General features: G+C 45.8%; 2 protein-coding genes across 8 annotated transcripts; one reads left to right on the forward strand and one right to left on the reverse strand.

Moving 5' to 3' along the window:
* The first annotated feature begins 295 nt into the window (after positions 1–295).
* TTC9C (tetratricopeptide repeat domain 9C) lies at positions 296–11,166 on the forward strand. Of its 5 annotated transcripts, none has more exons than XM_066251761.1 (4): positions 296–436; positions 987–1,278; positions 6,471–6,653; positions 9,432–11,166. In XM_066251761.1, the coding sequence occupies exons 2-4, from the start codon at positions 1,041–1,043 to the stop codon at positions 9,524–9,526; spliced, it is 516 nt and encodes a 171-aa protein (XP_066107858.1). In that variant the 5' UTR covers positions 296–436; positions 987–1,040; the 3' UTR covers positions 9,527–11,166. The 5 variants fall into 5 exon arrangements, with proteins under 5 accessions (XP_066107858.1, XP_066107856.1, XP_066107857.1 ...); XM_066251759.1 differs by lacking the exons at positions 296–436; positions 9,432–11,166 and adding exons at positions 448–572; positions 8,874–9,049; XM_066251760.1 differs by lacking the exon at positions 296–436 and adding an exon at positions 450–652.
* Positions 11,167–15,979: 4,813 nt separating this feature from the next.
* On the reverse strand, positions 15,980–18,643 carry ZBTB3 (zinc finger and BTB domain containing 3). Of its 3 annotated transcripts, none has more exons than XM_066251765.1 (2): positions 18,568–18,643; positions 15,980–18,128 (listed from the first exon to the last, which is right to left on the reverse strand). In XM_066251765.1, the coding sequence occupies exon 2, from the start codon at positions 18,078–18,080 to the stop codon at positions 16,527–16,529; it is 1,554 nt and encodes a 517-aa protein (XP_066107862.1). In that variant the 5' UTR covers positions 18,081–18,128; positions 18,568–18,643; the 3' UTR covers positions 15,980–16,526. The 3 variants fall into 3 exon arrangements, with proteins under 3 accessions (XP_066107862.1, XP_066107861.1, XP_066107863.1); XM_066251764.1 differs by having other exon boundaries at positions 18,467–18,613; XM_066251766.1 differs by lacking the exon at positions 18,568–18,643 and adding an exon at positions 18,261–18,302.
* Positions 18,644–21,123: the final 2,480 nt, after the last annotated feature.

Raw genomic sequence — 21,123 nt, forward strand, 5'->3', positions numbered from 1 at the left:
CTAGTAATCGTCGTTATAGTTAGTAAACTAAAGGGCTCTCCAAAACCAAGGAATACAGTAACCCTTGCCCCGCCCCCATTCCTCAACTTCTACCTAGTAACGGACGCCTCTGCTTCGCCTTTTAGCTACCTTACTGGCCAACTTGAATCGTCATCTACAATTCTGATTGGTCATCCGGGATCGTCCGGATTTTTCCAATTGGCGAAACTACAGGAGATTTTTTTTTTTTTTCCTGGTTGGGCCGCAGGGGAGGCTGGGAAGGCGGAGTCGTTTCTGCGGGATTACTTTTCTGAGGCCGCTTCTGATTGGGCGGCTTGGTGCAATGCGCGCGACTCTAGACAACAAACTGTCAGGAGACCGGGCCCAATCTCCCGGATGCTTCCATCCGTAATTCAAAGTCCAGGGGGGAACTTCCGGACTTGGCCGTTTGCAGAAGGCAAGGGCAGGCCGTGGGGTTTGGGGGGCTTGCAGCTGAGCTTCTGTACGGCCGGCTCAGCCTCAGCCTGTGATCCATGGAGCACATTCGGTTTCTCAGCTCCAGGCAAAGGCCACAACGAACGCTTCTTGAATATGTGCGGATAAAGAGCTGGGAGGGAGGAAAGCCCTTTAAATTTCTTAGCAGTTGTTCCCGCCTACTTTCTTCCACTTCCAGGTCAGAGAGGAGTGTTTAAAAGAGAGAAGGAAGCAAATTATGCCGGCTCTCATACGCCTGTCACAAATCCTTGGCGCGGTCTGTGCTTTTTCGGCAGTTTCCTCACTTCAGAATCGCCTCTTTAGATAAATCACTTCATCTCTGGCTTTACTATTCTCACATCCTCTTACTGATTAGTTTCCCGCGCTACTAGAGATTGAAAAATACTGCGGGGAGGAAGGGACGAGGCGGTAGTAGAAACAAGTACATCGCATTCCCTGTAGAGCCTCCTGGAGAAGGGTCATTTCCTGCCTTAATTGGCTACCAAAACCAGTCATTTTACTCCCACCCCCAGAGCTTCCGTTGCTTCTTAACTTCCCAATTCCTCAAGAGCACGGGCGACAGAATTATGGAGACGCGCCTGCAGGAGGCTCAGCTGTACAAGGAGAAAGGGAACCAGCGATACCGGGAAGGGAAGTACCGAGATGCTGTGAGTGGGTACCATCGAGCTCTGCTTCAGCTGCGGGGTTTGGATCCAAGTCTGCCCTCCCCGATACCTAATCTAGGACCTCAGGGCCCGGCTCTCACACCTGAACAAGAAAACATACTGCACACCACCCAGACAGACTGCTACAACAATCTAGCTGGTAAGAACAGGGCCGAAGTGTGAGTAGAGGAATCCAGGCAGGTAAAGGAAAAGCTGTGAACATTGGGAAAAACACTGGAGGGTTTTTCTGTTGTCATCTAGTTAGTCCGCCATAATTTGAAATATGTTTCCAGTTTATGCAGCTCTAATTATATTTTCTCACAGACTCCCAGGTGATGCTGATAGGTTTAGGAAATTTTGCACGCGGTGGCGAAAATACTGAATTTACACTGAGGACATTTTATTTCATTTAAAATATACTATGTATTGATTTTACAGAGAGAGGAGATATAGAGGTGGAGGGAACGAGAAATATCAATTCCTAGTTGCTTCACTTTGGTTGTTCATTGATTTCTTGTATGTTCCTTGATCAGGCAAGTCTAGGGTTTCGAACTCGGGACCTTAGCGTTCCAAGTTGATGCTTTATCCACTGCCACCACAGGCCAGGCAAGGGGGCATTTACAAAAATATTTAAAATACAGGAAAGAAGACTCTTGCTTCAGCTGGTGTAAGTCACTCATATTAGATGCTTTGGATAGCTTTTCCTTATTTTCCTCCTACCTGTAAATCAGCTGGAGGGTAACTTGGATAACTAGTATCTTCCATTTCCAGATAACCTTGGGTAAAGAGATGGATGTCTAGAATTACCAGGATTAATTAACATACTAGGATTAATATGCTAAAAGAAAGGAAACTTCTTAGGTCTGTTCTGTGGCAGGCTAACTAACCATGAAGAAAAATTATTTTGAAATATATTAAAACATTCTAACAGTCCAAGTTGAGGCCAGAGAAATTATTAGGAGTAGCTTTTACACTTTGTAATGGTTGTTTAAAGGTGATTTTTTTTCTATTTCAATATTTATCATCTAGAGTTGGGTGAAAATCAACCTTTTCACAGACCTTTTTACAGTGCGTGTTCAGTGCTACTCTTGGACTCAAGTAAGAAAAATGATAATTATAGTAGCTCATGTTTCAATTCAACAATTATATATTGGATGCTGAGAATCCCTGCTCTCATGGAATCTGTATTCAAGTAAGGGAGATAGACAATTAACAACAAAAAAAGTAGGATAATGGGTAGAAAATGGTAATACGTGGAAATAAAGCAGAAAATGGGGATAGGGAGTGCTACAGGCATGGGGTGTTTATTTTTCAAGAGTGGTCAGGGAGGGCTCACTGTGGTAACATTCATGAAATGCCCTGGGAAGGTACTGTTTAAGCATGTGGTTCTCAAACTTTTTGAAGTTGGGGTACATTTTAAATCCTACAAATAATTGTAAACACACTATATACAAATTTCTGAGAAATATATTATAATAATTAAGTCAAATATTAAAGAAAAAAGTATAAAGTCCAAACATGCTTTTATGATAATTAAACAAAATAAATACAACAAAATTAAATTTATTCTGACATTAAAAAACATTTTTATGTTACATTTTTTGAGTTATGCTGTTTAGAATTTGTAAAAAAGGGGTTAAAATTTTTTTTTTTTTTTTTTTTTTTTTTCTGAAGCTGGAAACAGGGAGAGACAGTCAGACAGACTCCCGCATGCGCCCGACCGGGATCCACCCGGCACGCCCACCAGGGGCGGTGCTCTGCCCCCCAGGGGGCGATGCTCTGCCCATCCTGGGCGTCGCCATATTGCCACCAGAGCCACTCTAGCGCCTGAGGCAGAGGCCACAGAGCCATGCCCAGCGCCCGGGCCATCTTTGCTCCAATGGAGCCTTGGCTGCGGGAGGGGAAGAGAGAGACAGAGAGGAAAGCGCGGCGGAGGGGTGGAGAAGCAAATGGGCGCTTCTCCTATGTGCCCTGGCCAGGAATCGAACCCGGGTCCTCCGCACGCTAGGCCGATGCTCTACCACTGAGCCAACCGGCCAGGGCCAAAAAAAAAAATTTTTTTAAATGACAAAAAAGTTATATTTTTATATATATAGATACACATTCTTAGTAAGATTTAGTAAATTCAGCAGGTCCTAGCATGAATGTGTTTTTTCATTCTTGTGTTTATGAGAAACATAAGCCTGATGTTTCCTAGCAATTTCTTCAATGTTTGGGCAGATATTTGAAAGGCAAACTCTCATTTCCTCGTCAATACATTGAAGAGTTCCTCTCTTTTTACTCTTAATTGTGTTGAGTGCAGAAAACCCCCACCATACATATCATCTTAACTTGATACCAAACAAAGGATAGAAGAAACTTGCCTCCAGTCTTTCTGGGGAACATAGGGGGTAGTGTAAACAATCCAGCACCACAGCTTGACAGCCTTTTGCAACCTAATCAGGCAAGTGAGGTGGAGGGTTGGGCAGACTGTCAGCTTACAGCCAATTCCCCACACCTCTGTCCCCCAAAAATCTAAACTCCAAAAACCCTGTTGGTTTTTTGGTCCCCAACAGGCACATATTTCTCTGGAATACCATAAGGCGCACCCGGAAATCTTCTAGAGTGCACACATTGAGAACAACTGGTTTAAGCCCTTTATATGTTTTAACCTATTTAAGTATCACAGCATCCTTTGAGATAAGTTTAATGAACCAGTCAAACAGCTAGTAAGGAACCATGGTGTCAAAGAGCTAAAATTAAACCTAGGCAATTCTTAACTCCAGAACTGAAGTTCTTATTACAGAATACTGCACATTTTCCTTTCTAATTATAAAAAGGCAGGGAAAAAAAGGGGGCAGAAGATTGGCCTCAACCTTGCTTCCTAAACAGATTTGTATTTTGAGACTAGGATACATATTAGGGAATTGACCAGCAATTAAGGAAATGAAATGTTGTAGAGATGGGTACCTCCCATCTCTCCAGGTGAGCTTGAAGGCAGAGACCTTACTGCTTGTGGGTAATTAATTGGTAGATGCTCCACAAAGACTCACTGAATTAACGACTTTTTTTTTTTTTAGCAGGAGAGGGACAGACAGACAGACAGGGAGAGAGATGAGAAGCATCAATTCTTCATTGCGGAACCTTAGTTGTTCACTGATTGCTTTCTCATATATGTGCCTTGACCAGGAGGCTCCAGCCAAGCCAATGACCCTTTGTTCAAGGCAGTGACCTTAAGGCTCAAGCCAGTGACCATGGGGTCATGTCTATGATCCCATGCTCAGGCCAGAGACCTAAGGGTTTCAAACCTGGGTCCTCTGGGTCCCAGGTTGATGCACCACCACCTGGTCAGGCAACAACTTTCGATTATTGACTGCCTATAACATGTTGAACAGTTTATTTATAATATTTCTCATTCCACAATAATTCTGTAAAGAAATTATGATAATCCCCATTTTACAGAGAAGGAAGCCAGGTCATGTCATTGCTTAAAACTCTCCAGTGCGCCTGACTGGGTGGTGGTGCAGTGGATAGAGCGTTGAACTGGGACATGGAGGACCCAGGTTCGAGACCCCGAGGTCACCAGCTTGAGCACGGGCTCATCTGGTTTGAGCAAAGCTCACCAGCTTGGACCCAAGGTCGCTGGCTCGAGCAAGGGGTTACTCGGTCTGCTGAAGGCCCACGGTCAAGGCATATATGAGAAAGCAATCAGTGAACAACTAAGGTATCGCAACGAAAAACTGATGATTGATACTTCTCATCTCTCTTTGTTCCTGTCCGTTCCTATCTATCTGACTCTCTCTCTGTCTCTGTAAAAACAAAACAAAACAAAAAGCCCTCCAGTGACAGCTAGTTACATTTAGGAACAAAATGCAATCTCTAACCCTTATCTGCAGGGCCTAACATGATCTGGCTCCTCCATACAATGAATTTATAGGATCTCTTTTTTCAGGTTTAAAACCTCTGTTCCTTGAATGACCTTTGTCATTCAGATCTTGGCTCAAAAGTCAGTCAGCTTCTTAGCCCTGGTCAGATAGCTCTGTTGGTTAGACTATCGTCTTGAAGCACAGAGGTTGTCAGTTTGATCCTAGTCATGGCACATACTGGAACAGATCAATGTTCTTCTCTCTCTCTCTCTCTCTCTCTCTCTCCCCCCCCCCCTTCCTCTTCTTCACTAAAACCAATAGATAAAAATTTTGAAAATAAAATAAAATCACTTTCTTAGAGAGGCCTTCAGTACCCAAGCTGCATTTTGGCTTCATCTTCGGTTCACACTATCTTAGGACAGTTCTATTTTTCTCAATGTACTTTTAAAAATTTACTTATTTGTTTATTGTATATTTTTACTTCTTGGGGACTAGGATGCAAACTCTGTTTATTCATTCCTCTTATCCCCTATTCCTAGCTCTGCATAGCACATGGTCAGTGTTCCATAACTAGTTGTCGAATGAATGAAGCTATAGTGATGCATTGGTTGACCACTAATCTGGGGAAATATCTAAGCATAAACCATATGACCACTTGGTGGAGATGTTGCAGAAGGGATGCAGGCATCAGCCCTTTAACGTTCTCATCGCCCTGATTCTCTGTTCTTGCCAGCCCCATGATGTGATAATACGTTTAATTCCCACTGTTAGGAAATAGGGGAACATTTCCCTTCTTAATTATAAAAAGCAGATTGACCTGACCCTTGCCTCCTAAACAGATTTGTATTGTGAGGTGCCATTAAATCATCCAGGGGAATTGTGAAGTGAAATATCATCGTGGAGAGGGATGATAGTTTTGGAGCTAGAGAGTCCTTGCTTCAGATTTCTTTGTCATTTCACCTAGAAGCTGTGAGATCTTGGACAGGTTACTTTACCTCTCTGAGCTTTGATTTCTTCATTAAATGGGGGTAGTAAACCATACCAGTCTCATAGATGAGAAGATTAAATGAGCATGTAGCACAATGCTTGTCAGTACTTCACACAGTTAAGGGCAACTGTGGTTGTTAGCAAAGCTGCAGTACAAGAGTTGTGGAGAAATGGGAGATTCAACACAGAGAGCCTTAGGTAGAAGAGACACAATGAAGAAAAGGTTTAAGTAAATTTTATAGTATATTCTTATCAGTTTTATAGCTGGGCCTAACCCAAATTAGGTACGTGGTAGGCATTAGGTAGATGTTGCCGTCGATGGAAGGTATGTATGTAAAGCTTTTATTCACTGCTGCATCCTGAGCCTAGAAGAAGGTCTGGCTCGCGGCAGACACGTTTGTTTGTTGAGTAAGTGAATGTTGTTGATATTCTATGTTTGGTCTGCCTTGAGTTCCCAGTGGAATTTAGTGTTATAAGGCCCTGCTCCCTCTTCTCTCTTTCTTACATTTGGCTCTATTAGCCTGTCTCCTTCAGATGGAGCCAGTAAACTACGAACGAGTGAAAGAATACAGTCAGAAAGTCCTGGAACGACAGCCTGATAATGCCAAGGCCTTGTATCGGGCTGGAGTGGCCTTTTTCCACCTGCAGGACTATGACCAAGCGCGGCACTACCTCCTGGCTGCTGTCAATAGGCAGCCAAAAGGTGAGAGAGGAGGGGATCGGAGTGGGAAGTACGAAGAAAATTGTCCTGATAAGAGGGTAGCTTGGAAGGGGTTTTACTTTTACTTTTTCAGTGTATTGAATTTTTTTGAATAGGTAATAATACATTCACATGGTTCAAAACTCAAAAAGTATAAAAGTGTACAATGAACAGGCATTCTACTCATATTCTTTTCTTAAGTGAGAGGAGGGGAGATAGAGAGACAGGTTCCTGCATACGCTCTGACTGGGATCCAGACCAGGATCCACCAGGCAACCCGTGTCTGGGGCGGATGCTGTAATCAAACTAGCTATTTTTTAGTGAGTGAGGCCATTGCTCGGACCAACCAAGCTATCTTCAACACCTGAGGCTGACCTGCTAGAACCAACCCAGCTATCCTCAGTGTGCAGGGCTGACACTCAAACAAATCGAGCCGCTGGCTGTGGGATGGAAAGGGGAGAGGGAGGAGGGAGAGAGGCAGATGGTGGTTTCTCTTGTGCGCCCTGACCAGGAGTTGAATCCAGGATATCCATATGCCAGGCTGACCTTCAATTTATTGAGCCAACCTACCAGGGCTACTCTTACATTCTTGTCTCCACAGTAAAGCAATATAGTATAACCTCCAGAAATCCTTGTGCTTAAACAGGCACACACATATAATCTCCCCTCCTCCCCTGGGGAAAAATTTAAAAGCATTGTTTTTCCAGTTTCGGTTCCTAGGTGGTGACTGAAATGGAAGCCAGTGAATGTGTTGGATAATCCTCGTTTCTGCCAGCTCTTCAGTTTAATCGATTTATTCTTTAGCTCCACTAACCCCTAGTATGACCTAGAAAAAAGCCTACTGAGAATCTGAGACCTGGTTCTTTGTTTCCAAGGCAAAAAGGGTACTGAGAAGCAGATTGCCCGGGGTGGGGACTGCGATGGCTGGCTCATTCCTGTGTTAATGGTTCAGCACTGAAAACTGGTCTCCCTTTTTGCATTCTGGCTTAAAGCAACTGCTAGATGCTAGGAGTAGAGGGTCCCCAAACATTATAATAATACAGTAAAATCTCACTTACTGAAATAGAAAGCCACTATGAATTAATAAAGAGATAAAATATGAGCCACTGTTCATGTTTGTCTTCAAGTACATAGATTAACTGTCCCCTAGGTATAGTATCTTCAGCGGCTCTGCTATGACAATGACTTATTTCTTCAAACCCCCTTTCATTATAAAATTAGCAACCAGCACTGCCCTGGCCGGTTGGCTCAGTGGTAGAGCGTCGGCCTGGCATGCGGGAGTCCCAGGTTCGATTCCTGGCCAGGGCACACAGGAGAAGCACCCATCTGCTTCTCCACCCCTCCCCCTCTCCTTCCTCTCTGTCTCTCTCTTCCTCTCCTGCAGCCAAGGCTCCATTGGAGCAAAGTTTGCCTGGGCGCTGAGGATGGCTCTGTGGCCTCTGCTTCAGGCCCTAGAATGGCTCTGATTGCGGCAGAGCAATGCCCCAAGATGGGCAGAGCATCGCCCCCTGGAGGGCATGCTGGGTGGATCCCAGTCGGGCGCATGCAGGAGTCTGACTGCCTCCCTGTTTCCAACCTCAGAAAAATACAAAAAAAATAAATAAATAAAAAATAAAATAAAATAAAAAATTAGCAACCAGCCCAGACCTGTACAGAGATTTTTCAAACATTTAAAGTGGTATTAATGAGATTAACTATTGCATGAAATAATATATCCAGATCTTAGAGTGATTTTTTTTTTAGATCTTTTTAACTTATGTCTGGCCTGTGGTGGTACAGTAGATAGAGCATTGACCTAGAATGCTGTGGTCAAGGGTTCGAAACTCTGGGCTTGCCAGGTCAAGGCACATATGGGAAGCAACTACAAGTTGATGCTTTCCCACTTCTCTCTCTCTCTTTCCTCTCTCTGAAAATCACTAAATATTTTAAAAACATTTTTATTGATTGATTTCTAGAGAGAGAGACATCAACTCATAGTTGCTTCACTGTAATTTTTCATTGGTTGTTTCCCGTATGTGCCTTGACCAGGCAAGCCCAGGGTTTCAAACCGCAACCTCAGTGTTCTAGGTCGAGGCTCTATCCACTGCGCCACCACTGGTCAGGCTAGAATGATTGTTAAAAATGGAAGTATGCTAACAATCTTCTCCTGCCCTGAGGTGAGATTGTGGTTTGTCTCTAATGGCCTCCTTTTTTTAAAAATTGAAGTTATTTTTGCCTGACCAGGCGGTGGCGCAGTGGATAGAGCGTCAGACTGGGATGCGGAAGGACCCAGGTTCGAGACCCCGAGGTCGCCAGCTTGAGCGCGGGCTCATCTGGTGTGAGCAAAAAGTTCACCAGCTTGGATCCAAGATCGCTGACTCCAGCAAGGGGTTACTCAGTCTGCTGAAGGCCCACGGTCAAGGCACATATGCGAAAGCAATCAATGAACAACTAAGGTGTCGCAACAAAAAAAACTGATGATTGATGCTTCTCATCTCTCTCCGTTCCTGTCTGTCTGTCCCTATCTATTCCTCTCTCTGATTCTCGCGCTGTCTCTGAAATAAATAAATAAATAAATAAATAAATAAATATTTTAAAAAAAATTGAAGTTATTTTTATAAAATTGATTTATTGCTTTGAGAGAGAGACAGAAACATCAATCTGTTTCTGTATATCCCCTGACCGAGGATTGAACTGGCAACTTTTGCATACTAGGACAAGGTTGCAATCAACTGAGCTATTCTTTTTTATTGAGTTTATAGGGATGACATTGTCTCATTGCCTTCTTTGCCCTCTTCTAAGATGCCAACGTCCGGCGGTACCTCCAGCTAACACAGTCGGAACTCAGTAGCTACCATCGGAAAGAGAAGCAGCTGTACCTGGGCATGTTTGGTTAATAGAGAAGAATGATGCTTTTCCTCTTGAACTTAGGTGAACCATTAAAGACCCATCAAGTGAAACCTGAGCCTCACGAGAGAAATTAACCCCATACCTCTGACCCAGATGGATTTCTGTCTTGTTTCTGGTTCTGCACAAAGTCTTAACTACTTACATAGTCTGCCTCTTTTTTTGTCTGTCCATTTTTATATTTGTATAGCTTTTACTATATGGTATTCTTGGAGACAGTTGCCCTGAGAAATAGAACCAGAAACATTCGTCAGCTATGGGTGGAATTAACCATATGTATGGCATAGATTTTAACGATACGTGCTGTTAGATGTATTCATATGCAGAGGAAAGGCTAGCTGAGAATGAAACAGTGAGTGCTGGAAAGGAGTTTCTTTTTTGTTTCCTCAGATGCCCAAAGCCAAAGTTACACGGGCCACATACTGGGCAATATATTTCTTTTGGAATACTAGACATTTATAAATTGGGCCCACATGTCTTAAAACAAACGATTTGAAATCAACTATGTTTAATTAAATTAATTTCTTATTCTTAATATTCCACATACATTCAGATTCTTTTTCCCCTATGAAATTACCTGGTTCTTATTGTTCCTCTTGGTAACTTCTAGTTTTTGCTGTTGTTTGTATTCAAATAATTCATATAGTAGACTTAATTTTTTGTTAAACTTCTATTTTAAGATCTCTAGAGTCAAGCATTTGAGTATTTATTTAATAAACTTCTAGCCCTCATGCTATAAAAACACCCAAGTAAAAATTTAAAGGTTTTATTTAAAAAATCTTTTTTAACATTTTAATTTTTAACAAGTGCATAGCTATAGTATGCTTGTATCTCTGAAACCCTTAGGAAAGACAGACTACCAAGGCTCCTAGAAACAATACCATAAAAGAGCAGGGTAAAAACATAAATCTGTTCTTTACCTGTCACCTTCTATTTTGCCAAGGCTCAGTTCCTTTATAGAGGGGGAAACAATAGGGAAGGTTCTCCTTCCTTAGTGCGTCTTAAGCCCTTTGACGAACTTTCTGAAAGCTATGTTGGGCACGAGTGCCGGCTGCCAATCTGACGCAGTCATGGCTCAGTAGGGGGCTCCTTGGACCAGAGATCCCTCGTTATGAATAATGCCCAGTGTGAGTTCTGCAGAGCAGATGAGACCGTATAGCACAGCCTCCAGCTTTGAGTGTAGGTGATAACGATAAGCATGTGTCATTAGCCATCATGTAACCACGGACAGATTTCAGAGAAACCTTGGTCTCTCCAAATGTACATGATGAGTTCTCCCTTTTATCATTAACCCCCCGTCTCCCAGTGAACTAGGCTCCACTTTGTGTTTCTGCACCCTTAAATGATGCAACCATCAGCTTACAACAAAAGGTTTTTCAACCAAATAATCTTAATGAAGTCCAAGGACACAACTAACAAAAGTATTTTATTCTTCTTCCAAGCCTCTTAAATTTCTAAGTCTAGATTATTGACAAAATTTTGTCATGGTTGCATGTTTTGTTTTGGGCTGTTTTTGCTTTCTGATTTTATTTTGTTTGTGTGTAGGGGAGTTCCTCCAAGACTTAATGTTACAGCAAACTAACTTCTGCGTCAATGAGGGAATAATAAAACTTGTTTAAAAATTTAGAAATTTATCTGTGCATCCGTTTATTAGCGCTGCTAAGAGACAATGTGCTCACACTCACATTCCAGTCTTGATTTCCATGGCAGCTTTTTTTTTTTTTTGTATTTTTCTGAAGTTGGAAACGGGGAGGCAGTCAGACAGACTCCCACATGCTCCTGACCAGGATCCACCCAGCATGCCCACCTGGGGGCGATGCTCTGCCCATCTGGGGCATTGCTCTGTTGCAACCAGAGCCATTCTAGTGCCTGAGGCAGAGGCCACAGAGCCATCCTCAGCGCCCGGCCAACTTTGCTCCAATGGAGCCCTGGCTGCGGGAGGGGAAGAGAGAGACAGAGAGGAAGGAGAGGGGAGGGGTGGAGAAGCAGATGGGCACTTCTCCTGTGTGCCCTGGCCAGGAATCAAACCCGGGACTCCTGCACGCCAGGCTGACGCTCTACCACTGAGCCAACCGGCCAGGGCCCATGGCAGCTCTTAATGGAGATGTTAATGAACAGGAAAGTAGACAAATGTAGGTGATCTGATTGGATCTGGAGGAGGTCTGGCAAGCCCAGATCCTGAAGGAACCATCCAGTGGATACCAAAATCTCTGTTCTGTGAAGTACAGAGGAGGGCAGGCTGCTCACTCTACCAACCCTTAGTGGTTTCCACACGGGATTTCGGGGTTTGATTGAAGAGAAAGCATTCACGGCGATGTGAAAGTTTATGCTTGGGCTCGTAGGGGACAGTTTAGAACAGTGTTTTCCAAACTCATACCCACTCCCATTAACAGTTTTGCAAAAAACCTCATACTACCTATACTCTTATTTAGTAAATAAGTTAAATAGGTATTTTTAAAGGAACCTTTGGATAGAGGAACATGTTAAGATGATACTATGGGGCCAGACCAGGCGTTGGTGCAGTGGATAGAGTGTCAGACTGGAATGTGGAGGACCCAGGTTCGAGACCCTGAGGTCGCCAGCTTGAGCGCGGGGTCATCTGGTTTAAGCAAGGCTCACCAGCTTGGACCCAACATCGCTGGCTCGAGTAAGGCGTTACTCGGTCTGCTGTAGCCCCACGATCAGGGCACATATGAGAAGGCAATCAATAAACAACTAAGGTGTCACAACGAAAAACTAATGATTGATGCTTCTCATCTCTCTCCGTTCCTGTCTGTCTGTCCCTATTTATCCCTTTCTCTGGCTCTCTCTGTAAAAAAAAAAGAAAAAAAAGATGATACTATGGGGATGTAAATAACAAACTCTAGACTGAAACTGTAAGAAGAGTAATTCAATTTCTTTACTAAGTAAATTGCAAGGAAAGAGAGAGGGAGACTATGGAGCAAAAGAGGCTTAAGAGACGTCAGCCACACAATGTGACTGTACTTTGGATTCTAATTTGAGCAAAACGAGAAGTTTATGAGACTGAAATACTAGAAAAACAAAAGATGGGTGTGTGTGTGTGTGTGTGTATACACATACACATACATACATACACATATATGTCTCTTCCTAGTTCCTGGCACAGTGATCCTAAAAACCTTGGAATTTGCATTTTCATTGGAAAAAATTTAAAGTTTATGAGACAATCGGGGATTGGAACAAGAATTATTGTCAATTTTGTTGAGCATGATAATGTATTTGGTCCTTTTTTTAAATTTTCCCCCAATTTTTTAAAGTACATACTGAAATTGCTTACTAATAAAACTGGGAAGGGGACTTTAGAGCATATCATATCATTTGCCAAAAATAAATACATAAAATTTTCAATAAAAAGTATTACTATATGTCCAAGTAAACCATCTTTGTAAACATCAGCTTTTGGCAAAATTAAAATCAAAGTCCAATGTGAGATGGGCCAAATTGATAAGTTCTGTGAAGCTGAGCTTGGCCAAATGTCTGGCAATTGAAGAGGCATTAGCACCAGGCGAAGGCACACTTACAAAATAGCCAATTAGGAAAAGAATTGAAATCCTAAACTAGAAGTAACTTCACAGCTTCAGAGAAAAAGAGTGGTCTAAAAACTAAGTCAGATAAAGCGTCGACCTGGAATGCTGATGTCGCCGGTTCGAAACCCTGGGCTTGCCTGGTCAAGGCACATATGGGAGTTGATGCTTCCAGCTCCTCCCCTCTTCTCTTTCTCTGTCTCTCTCTCCTCTCTCTCCCTCTCTGTCTCTCTCTCTCTCTCTCTCCTCTCTAAAAAATGAATAAAATAAAATAAAAAATAAATAAAAACTAAGTCAGCTTCTATCTCAAAACCAAATAACTCCAAGGGTGAAACTCTTAATAGGTTGAGGACTGGCCTGTTTCCTCCCGCCTCTCCATAAAAGAAGGCTGATTTTAGCCCGTTGACTGAAGTATTATACATTAGAGTCTCCAACAATAGAATAGGTTTCCTATGAGGACAGGGAGTTCTCTTTCAAGCAGAGGCTTAACAACTAACTGGCAAAAGAAGGATCACTGTTGGACAAGAGGTTAGACGAGCCAACCTGTGGTTCCTTGAATCTTTGGATAGGATGCAGCATCAAAGCAGTGAAAACCGCCTGACCAGGCGGTGGCGCAGTGGATAGAGCGGCTGACTGGGACGCGGAGGACCCAGGTTCAAACCCCAAGGTCGCCAGCGTGAGAGCAGGGTCATCTGGTTTGCCCAAGGTGCACCAGCTTGAGCCCAAGGTTGCTGCCTTGAGCAAGGGGTCACTCGGTTTGCTGTAGCCACCCCCCCCCCCTCAAGGCAGATATGAGAAAGGAGAAAGCAATGAAAACTAAACTGCCGCGCCTGACCAGGTGATGGCGCAGTGGCTAGAGCATCAGACTGGGATGTGGAGGACCCAGGTTCGAGACCCTGAGGTTGCCAGCTTAAGCGCAGCTTCATCTGGTTTGAGCAAAGCTCACCAGCTTGGACCCAAGGTCCCTAGCTCGAGCAAGGGGTTACTCGGTCTGCTGAAGGCCCACGGTCAAGGCACATATGAGAAAGCAATCAGTGAACAACTAAGGTATAGCAACGAAAAACTGATGATTGATGCTTCTCATCTCTCTCCGTTTCTGTCTGTCTGTCCCTATCTATCCCTCTCTCTGTGTCTCTGTAAAAAGAAAAAAAGAAAAAAAAGAAAACTAAGCTGCTGCAACGAAGAATTGATGCTTCTCATCTCTCTCCCTTCCTGTCTGTCCCTCTCTCTGTCTCTCACAAAAACAAAAAACAAACAAAACAGTGAAAAACCAAAGATAATCTTGTTGAGCATACCTGCGCATCCTAGCATCCAGCAGTTAAAGTCAGGCAACTGTGGCCGTGTTGGCTGCTGCTTTAAACATCTTGAAAACTCCACTTGACTGGGCGGTGGCACAGTGGATAGATAGTCGGATTGGGAAGCAGAAGACCCAGGTTTGAGACCCCGAGGTCGCCAGCTTGAGCGTGGGCTCATCTGGCTTGAGCAAAAGGCTCACCAGCTTGGACCCAAGGTTGCTGGCTCGAGCAAGGGGTTACTCAGTCTGCTGAAGGACCACAGTCAAGACACACATGAGAAAGCAATCAATGAACAATTAAGGTGTTGGAATGCGCAACGAAAAACTAATGATTGATGTTCCTGTCTGTCTGTCCCTATCTATCCCTCTCTCTCTCTCTGTCTCTGTTAAAAAAAAAAAATCTTGAAAACTCCTAACTGCCACCTCCAATGAAGAATGCATCTCACATATAAAACACATATAAAACTGGCCTGACCTGTGGTGGTGCAGTGGATAAAGCGTCGACCTGGAAATGCTGAGGTTGCCGGTTCGAAACCCTGGGCTTGCCTGGTCAAGGCACATATGGGAGTTGATGCTTCCAGCTCCTCCCCCCTGTCTCTCTCTTCTCTCTCCTCTCTAAAATGAATTTTAAAAAATTAAAAAAAAAACACATATAAAACGAATATATTATGTGCCAAAGATAATTTTCAAAATATTTTTTAAAAATAATTTTTTTTTAGAAAGGAATGCACTAGCTGGATAGCTCAGTTGGTTGAAGCACTGTCCTGAAGCACGGAGGTTGCCAGTTCGATCCCCAGTCAGGGCACACACAGGAACAGATCAATGGTCCTGTCTCTATCTCTTCCTCTCTCACTAAAATCAGTAAATAAATTTTTTTTAATGCATTTTATGCTGGGAACTGAAAGCAAGTAGTTGCTCTTCAGGAGACTTTCTCCAAGTAGTAAGATCCTCCCGAGTTAGCTGTAAGGGTACAGAGACAGTAACAATGGTTACTGTATTTTTTCTTCTGTCTCCAGAAATGATATAGTACATTATATACACATGTAGGCACCTTTCATGTGTCTGGCTTTTAGGAACTCCTGTTCTCAGGCAACCAATTTCTCTCCCCCATGCAGTGTGTGTTTATATATCTATATATATTGATATATAATTCACATACCACAAAATTCACCCTTTTATTTATCTTAGAAAGGGGGGTAAGGAAGAGAGATGAGAAGCATCAACTCCTAGTTGCATCATTTTAGTTGTTCATTGATTGCTTCTCATACGTGCCTCGAAGCCAGTAGGGGAGGGTACTCCAGTCCAGCCAAGGACTCCTCGCTCAAGCCAGTAATCTTGGGCTCAAGCCAGCGACCATGGAATCATTTCTATGAACTCATGCTCAAGCCAGATGAGCCCGTGCCCAAGCCATTGACCTTGGGGTTTTGAACCTGGGACCCCAGCGTCCCAAGTCGACGCCCTATGCACTGTGCCACCACTGGTCAGGCATAAAATTCACCCTTAAAAATTTTTATTTTAATTTATTGACTTTAGAGAGAGAGGAAGGGAGAGAGACAGGATAAAATAAAAGTAGTAAAAAAAATACATCATAAAGTTGTCAAGGATTAAATGAAATGGTATTTATAGTAAGTTCCTAATACAGTCCAATATACAGGAGCTCACTACAACAATAAACCATAATTGTGTAAGATTCTCAAATTTGTATAATTTTCCTAAGTAAAGTCTACATTGCCCTCTTCCTCTCACCTTTTCCCTCATAAGCAAACCGATCCGCACCCCTACCCCAAGTACAGCTGTCATATTGTTAAAAGATCTAGAGGAGAGGCTTGAGAGTCAGGAGTCATGAAGGTTTGTGGAAAAAACCAGCCCACACCAGTTCAATGACATAGTTTCACTGCTAGTTTTATGGGCCAGAACATGAGGTGAGAAGCGATTACACCCCAGGAAAATCCCAGTGCCCTTGGAGAGGATCTGAATGAGATGCTCTGCCCCTTAAGGTCCTAATTGGCTGGGGGAAGGAAACGACAGGAAGAACGTTCAGCAGGAGCAGAATCCATTCTCTAACCCAGAAGAAACGAGATGCTTTCAACCTTCTGTGCTGCCCCAGCAATGGCAAAAGCAGGCCTAGCATCAGCTCGTGCTCCCCCGATGTTAGTTTTTGGGGCCTAGTACAAAATCTTTGGGTGGCCCTCCACAAGAGTTCTGTCTGTCTGCTGTAGGGGAGCCAGGGAGAGGCTGCACTCCTAGCAGGGGGCCAGCCTCTGGGTCCGGTTTGCTGCGTTTGGCCAGGTCCTCATTGTGAGCCTTGCGGATATGACGGTAAAGGTCCCCTGACTGCGTGTAGCTGCGCAGACAGTAGCGGCACTCATAGGGTCGCTCACGTGTGTGCACTGTGGCATGTCGCCGCAGTGTGTAAGAGCATGAGAAGGTCTTCCCACATGTCTTGCAAGTGGGAACATCTTCAGTAAAAACACCAAAGCTTCCTGGGGCTGCATCATACTCAGAAGGCAGGTAAAGTGGCTCATGCAGGGTGGGGGGCGCAGGCAGGGGTGAGGTCACCAATCCTCGATGATACTGCCCTGAACCTGGCAGTAAATGGTAAGGTACGTGAGAATCTTGGGGCAGAAAGTGCTCACTTGGCCCCAACTCCTCCAATCCTGCTGCCCTTGGCTCCTCAAAAGCCTCCGGCTGTGCGGGCTGTCCACCATACATTGCCCCTCCAGGTGCGAACAGTCCCTCAGGCCCCTGAGGCTGCTCCTCTGACACATCAGGCTCCTCGTCAGAAATCACAATAGCTTCTACTTTCACCTGGACTAGCTCAGCTTCCGCTGGGGCTGGAGCCTGGGACGGAACTGGGGGCGGGACTGGGGCTGCAGCTGAAGCCGGGGAATAGAAGCCTTGCAATGGACCTCCAGTACCCCTTGGTTCCACCACCCTCAGACTCTCAGAACCCACGTCAAGGGGAGCCAGTGGCTCCACTGACACTGTGGGGAGGCCAGAAGAGAAGTAGTTTGCAGGAATGGTCTCTGTGGAGCTACTGGGGCTGGCAAGGGAGACATCAGCCACTGGCGGAGGGGGTGCCCGCAGATGCAGCGAGTCAACCTCCACTCCAGGCTGTGTAGTGTCAGCTCCACCGGGCATTGGAGGCTCATCTGGAGGACACAGAATAGGTGAGGGAGCTGCAGGGCCTTTCCAGTCCCCTTTGCCCCAGTGGTCTGAAGTCTCAGCAGATGCCAAGGAGGGCTGAGGGCCACGGGAAGTGTTGGACAAAAACTCCAAACTAGAGGGCTGTGAACTGGTTTCCTCCTCCTTCTTGGTACTGTCTGCCTCTGCCAGGGCCCGGGCTTGCAGCCGCCGCTTACACACCTTGACGATGTCATTCATGTGCAAGTAGCTGGCAGCTGCCAGCACATCTTCCACAGGGGTATCCTCCCTCAGTACCAGCTGGCCAGCATACATAAAGTCCAGAAGCAGCCCAAAGGCTGGGGCCGTGACAATCTCGTTATGGATACACACCAGATCCCTCTTGTCCAGTTCCCGCTCTTTGTAGAAAAGCTGGAAGAATGGGCTGCAGGAGGCCAGCACAGCCCGGTGGGCCAAGAATTGGGTGCTACCCACCATCACGGTGCAGTCACAAAGAAAACCCTGGGACCGCTGCTCTCGGAGGCTCTGCAGCAGCTGCTGGCTGTGTTCTGGGAACTCCATAGCACCCACGAAGGGAAAGTCCCCCAAAAGGTCCCCACCAGTGGTTCCCTGGGAAGAGAGGACAGTGGGTTAAGGCAGGTAACCTCCCAGAAACCATAAAGTCAGTCCTGAACTATCACCTGCCACCCGAAACCTCTGGCAACACTGTCCTGACCCCAAGACGCCTGCTTATATCACTACCTTCTCTTAGGGTCCCACACATAGTGATCTTTTAGCTCCTCCCCCTTAACTTAATCTTAGAAGCAAGCCCCACCCAGGCAACAAACCCCGCCCCCGGAAGTCCTGCCCCCTAATCAGCCTCCGCTTCCTCGATGCCCACCCGGTGGCTTCCAGCAGCTCCTCCAACTAAGATTCTCTTTCGCTCCCAGGCCTTCCCGGGAGTATACCTCTACGCCCCACTCCGAGAACTCCCTGAGCTTCTCTCTCTCGCATTCGAGGAGCTAAGAAGTCCTAGGGTGGGAACTAGCAGAGAAAGCTGATCCCTCACCCACGACCGAGCAGCCACTGGGCGAACTCCGCCCCTTCCCACCCTCTCAGATGTAAGGGCTCAAGTTTGCCTTTCCTTGTCACGGATTGGCTCCCTGTCCGCTAACCAGCTTTCCTCTTTGAGCGGCGTTTCCAAATGGGTGCTGGTAGCTGTCGCTCAGGCACATAAGCGCCGGATTGGTTGGCATTCCTGTCCTAAACTTTTCTTCCTCGTCCCTCCTTCTTTGTTCCAGAGGCCTCTGGATTGGCTGAGTTTCTTCATGTACCTGAAGCCAGGACCGGCTCTAGGGAGCAGAGCGCGACGGATTCGCGTCGGGGCGCGAGATCATCGACCTCGCGGAGTATTGTGTTACGTCAACGGCAGGTTTACCGGGAGAAAGAGAATCAGGAGGCCTGGGTTTTTAGACTCTGCTCTGTCGTAACCGTGGGCAGTAGTCACACCTCTCTGCACTGCAATTATCTCTTGAAGGTTCCTTACACCCTCAAAAATTCCAAGGGGCACTACTGCTTCCCTCCCCGCAATTTCAGGGTTTGGGCTCCTGACTCACTAGTAGTGTCAGAGAACTAGCAGCTGCGTGGATGTAGTCGTGGTCCTTGGCCTGAGCTCTAGAGTCAATTTACAATGAAGAGATTAGAGTGTCCTTTCTCTGGAGCATACTTGGCAGGTGCGGATAAATGGTGAGGGAGTGAGCTCAAGGCCCTAAAATACCCCAGGACAGGAGAATAAAGAGCATGGTTACTTGTGAAGAAATATTTGAGAGTGGTCCCTAGAGAATCAAAGGAAAGGGCTGTAAATTGGGAATTAGTGCTACCTGTCTCTTCTCTGACCAGAGCAGGGTGTTGTTGACAGGGTTACAGAGGATTAATTCAGTGCCCTTAACCCACTGCTGACCCCTTCACCCACCACACAAAGCATCTCCACTTTGTTCTGCAGTAAAGCCCTCCAATCAAACCTAACCAGAATTAAGGTCAGTTCAGCTATCTTGTAGTACAGACATGCAGGACACACTGGGCTCAGCTTGAGACCTCGCTGCCTCAGGTAGCCTTCTAAGCCGTACAATTTTTTTTAAAGTTTTTATTAATTTTAGAGTGAAAGGGAGAGAGAAACAGGAACATCAAGCTGTTCTTGTATGTCCCCTGACCTGGGATTGAACCGTCAACCTCTGCACTTCGGGAGATGCTCCAACCCACTGAGCTATCCAGCCAGGGCAACAGTGTTTATTGAATAGGATTTAAAATGTGGATGGAAAAAAAAATAGGGGCACATACTAAAACTGACAAGCTCAGGTGAGCCCTGCATGGTGGCCTTACAAACTCAGAGACCTACAGTAACCACACAGGATGGTCTGAAATTAAAACTTTCTAACTAACAGCAGGTCATGGTGGGTGGTCATGACCTAGGGTGGTATTTTTCTTCTTCTTCTTTTTTTTTTTTTTTTTGTATTTTTCCGAAAGCTGGAAACGGGGAGAGACAGTCAGACAGACTCCCACATGCGCCGGACCGGGATCCACCCGGCATGCCCAGCAGGGGGCGATGTTCTGCCTCTCCGGGGCATTGCTCTTGCTGCAACCAGAGCCACTCTAGCGCCTGGGGCAGAGGCCAAGGAGCCATCCCCAGCGCCCGGGCCATCTTTGCTCCAATGGAGCCTCACTGCGGGAGGGGAAGAGAGAGACAGAGAGGAAGGAGAGGGGGAGGGGTGGAGAAGCAGATGTGCGCTTCTCCTATGTGGCCTGGCTGGGAATCGAACCCGGGACCCCTTGCACGCCAGGCCGACGCTCTACCACTGAGCCAATCGGCCAGGGCCTAGGGTGGTATTTTTCTAAAGGTCAATGCTTACCTTAAAACAGGGGTCGGAGCCCTGGCTGGTTGGCTCAGTGGTAGAGCGTCAGCCTAGCTGAGGACCCAGGTTCGATTACCGGCCAGGGCACACAGGAGAAGTGCCCATTTTGCTTCTCCACTCCTCTGCCGGGCCTTCCTCTCTGTCTCTCTCTTCCCCTCCCGCAGCCAAGGCTCCATTGGAGCAAAAAGTGGCTCTGGTCGCAACATGGCGACGCCCAGGCTGGGCAGAGCATCGCCCCATGGTGGGCGTGCCGAGTGGATCCCGGTCGGGCGCATGCGGGAGTCTGTCTGACTGTCTATCCCTGTTTCCAACTTCAGAAAAATACAAAAAAAAAAGCCATATCTGGCTCTCGAGCCATAGGTTCCCGGCCCCTGGTTTTTTTTGGGTTTTTTTGCATTTTTCTGAAGCTGGAAACAGGGATAGACAGTCAGACAGACTCCCGCATGCGCCCGACCGGGATCCACCTGGCACACCCACCAGGGAGCGATGCTCTGTCGCAACCAGAGCCATTCTAGCACCTGAGGCAGAGGCCATGGAGCCATCCTCAGCGCCCAGGCCAACTTTGCTCCAATGGAGCCTTGGCTGCGGGAGGGGAAGAGAGAGACAGGAAGAAGAGGGGGAGGGGTGGAGAAGCAATGGGCGCTTCTCCTGTGTGCCCTGGCCGGGAATTGAACCATGGACTCCTGCACACCAAGCCGATGCTCTATCACTGAACC

The sequence above is a fragment of the Saccopteryx bilineata genome, chromosome 1 (assembly GCF_036850765.1).
Source record: "Saccopteryx bilineata isolate mSacBil1 chromosome 1, mSacBil1_pri_phased_curated, whole genome shotgun sequence".
Classification (NCBI taxonomy): Eukaryota; Metazoa; Chordata; class Mammalia; order Chiroptera; family Emballonuridae; genus Saccopteryx; species Saccopteryx bilineata.